The 2,500-nt window shown below is 37.4% G+C and overlaps 2 protein-coding genes across 2 annotated transcripts in view; one reads left to right on the forward strand and one right to left on the reverse strand.

The window, feature by feature from the left end:
• The window catches only part of LOC113821437 (uncharacterized), a 3,116-nt gene extending 1,660 nt beyond the window's left edge, over positions 1 to 1,456 (forward strand). Inside the window, exons 2-4 of the mRNA XM_070140463.1 lie at position 1; positions 359 to 978; positions 1,299 to 1,456. The exon at position 1 is cut by the window's left edge and continues 182 nt beyond it. Coding sequence (XP_069996564.1) covers position 1; positions 359 to 978; positions 1,299 to 1,389 — 712 coding nt within the window. The 3' untranslated portion in view covers positions 1,390 to 1,456. The remainder of the gene's footprint in view (positions 2 to 358; positions 979 to 1,298) is intronic.
• Positions 1,457 to 1,575: 119 nt separating this feature from the next.
• The window catches only part of LOC113821432 (UDP-glucuronosyltransferase 2A3), a 16,348-nt gene continuing 15,423 nt past the window's right edge, over positions 1,576 to 2,500 (reverse strand). The window contains exon 10 of the mRNA XM_070140464.1: positions 1,576 to 2,313. Coding sequence (XP_069996565.1) covers positions 2,043 to 2,313 — 271 coding nt within the window. The 3' untranslated portion in view covers positions 1,576 to 2,042. The remainder of the gene's footprint in view (positions 2,314 to 2,500) is intronic.

Here is a 2,500-nt window from a genome sequence, read left to right on the forward strand (position 1 = left end):
AGTAGGTATCTACGAAGTGAATATTCGTGCTCTAAAGAGAAGTAAGAAACACAGATAGTTATTATTGTATTTTTTTCTGTATGAATTCTTTTCTTTACAATACTGATGGCAATACTGAGTTATATATATATATATATATATATATATATATATATATATATATATATATATATATATATATATATATATATGTTTATGTATATATATATACGTATATATATACGTTATATATATATATATATATATATATATATATATATATATATATATATATATATACATACATATATATGTATGTATATGTATAATATTTGTTAATTTATTTATGGTTTTAATACAAAAGAGTCACTTTTTACAGCAGGAGAGCATCATCGGGAATCTTTGTCAGGTGATGCTCGACTTGAGCCACACCGCTGACCCTCTCCCCTGTAGGGCTAAGTATAAGGCTAAAGCACGACCCTGTTTGGGCGATCACCAGAACCCCGGTAAGCGAGATGGTGAAACGCGGTTGGACATGGGTTCTCGTCAGGAAAGAAGGCTCAGAAACGGACCAAACTTCATGGATGATAGGGAGGTGAAGTGTGATGAAGGAACGAAAGAGAAGTATGATAAAGATGTAGAAATGAAAGGAGGCGAAGATTCAGAGCCCAGACACGGTTCAGATATCGAAGTGAAAGACAGAGGGAGAGATACAGAAGGATTCACGGAGGTTAGAGACACAGAAACGACTGCTCATTGGGAGAAGCAGAACGAAACCCGTATTGCATCGCCCTGCCAAGATGCGAACGTGAAGATCGAGTTGAAAAGCTGTCAAGAAGAGGAAATAAAGCAAGGCCAGAGCCTGGGAAGGAACCCCGGAAGCAAGCAGCAGTGGAATGACTGTGGCCCGCAGTGCGGATGTTGCCAGTACCACCTCAACAATATTATCACACGAATGGAAGCCAGGCCAGCGGTTATCAAGATCTGGGGTCAAGCGAGGTATGTTCTTTATATATTCATGTTACATACGGTTTATTTAGTGCCAGTATATGCATATAGAATGCCAGCAGTGCCAGTTCAGGATGTGCCACATTATAGTAATAGATTTTCAAACAATGTAGATTTTAGGCATAATTGGCCCAATGCAGTGTCTAGATCATTGTTACTATGAACGCATTGTTTTATATGAACTTAGCCTATAGATTTTATAGTATCCTTTACGTGCAGTATTCATTGGCTAAGTCGAGTTTACCGGAAACAGCAGACTTCCATTAATACAGATGTATTACCGTTAATAAAATCCTAACATGTACTTTCAGCCTGGGTCGGGAGTCCTTCGTGTACTTGGCTGGCCTCGTGATGACGTACCTGGTGATTCTCCTGCAGCTGCGGCCGAATCAAGTTCCTTAAGGCACAGCGGTTTCATGATGCAAGATATACCATTTGCCTTCGTTGTGGATTCATTCATTCATCCCCCACTCGTACGTTTTTTGTGTCAGTAACAGTGAAAAGTTTTCAGCCTCGCGTCCTCTTTGACTCTTGGTTCTGTGTATACCTTCAGTGTATTATGAAAATGAGGGATTAAAAAAATCACTGTCTTTTATGTGCATTTAATAACGGGTTAATGTGGTATGGCTGTGACGTTTTACTGACAAAAACGTTTTTTTACAATGATGATTTAATGAAGATGAAATAAAAAAGTCAAAATGTAGGAGTTAAAAGTTTATAATGATAAAAACAAAACAGTAACGATAACAGTCAACATTTTTCAGGGATGTCTGTATGATAATATGAGTGTGAAAGTAATGTTGATATTAATGATGGCGATGATTGTAGTAATATGATAATGATGAAACTGCTACTGTTATAATTTGTAGAAATGAAGATGATAAGCATGACAGTTTTAACAGAGGTAAGAATAAATAAAATGTTTGCACAAATATATTTACATTTTTTTGTACCGAGTTAATGTTTTATTAAAAGTCTTTGGACCCTCTTCCATTTAGCACTTCAAAACCAAGGGCAATAATTAAAACAGTATTAAGCCACACCCAAGCTCACATTCAGTCAGACTTTACCTTTTTCCTGAACAAACACAACACACATTTGAGCAAAGGTTTTACATATCGCCAAAATACATAATGGACTAGTATGATAAACGCCAGAATGTCTATGCCAAAGAACTGGACAAAATTGAGGTGTCTAGCGGCCGTCTTCAGGTGGTCTGCGCCCTTCGTGTTCATGACGTGTTCCACCAGCCATAGGGCGTGGTCTTGGGGTGAATGCAGCTGGTCGCGTAATATTCGGGACAGGCGGAGGGCATTCTGGCGATATCTGCAAAATGTGGAGGTTTTGGGTTGACATTTTCCTTGTTTAAAGTCGGATTTTATTCCCTTGCTCTTATGGTTATCATTGTTGATTTTATTTTGAAGGTTATCGTATTTTTTTCCAATTCATAGTTGCTGTGTAAAATGATGTAGTAAGCAAGGTGGTATGTCATGAACTTGGTTAGAATGTATGT

This window comes from Penaeus vannamei, chromosome 27, assembly GCF_042767895.1.
Source record: "Penaeus vannamei isolate JL-2024 chromosome 27, ASM4276789v1, whole genome shotgun sequence".
Classification (NCBI taxonomy): domain Eukaryota; kingdom Metazoa; phylum Arthropoda; class Malacostraca; order Decapoda; family Penaeidae; genus Penaeus; species Penaeus vannamei.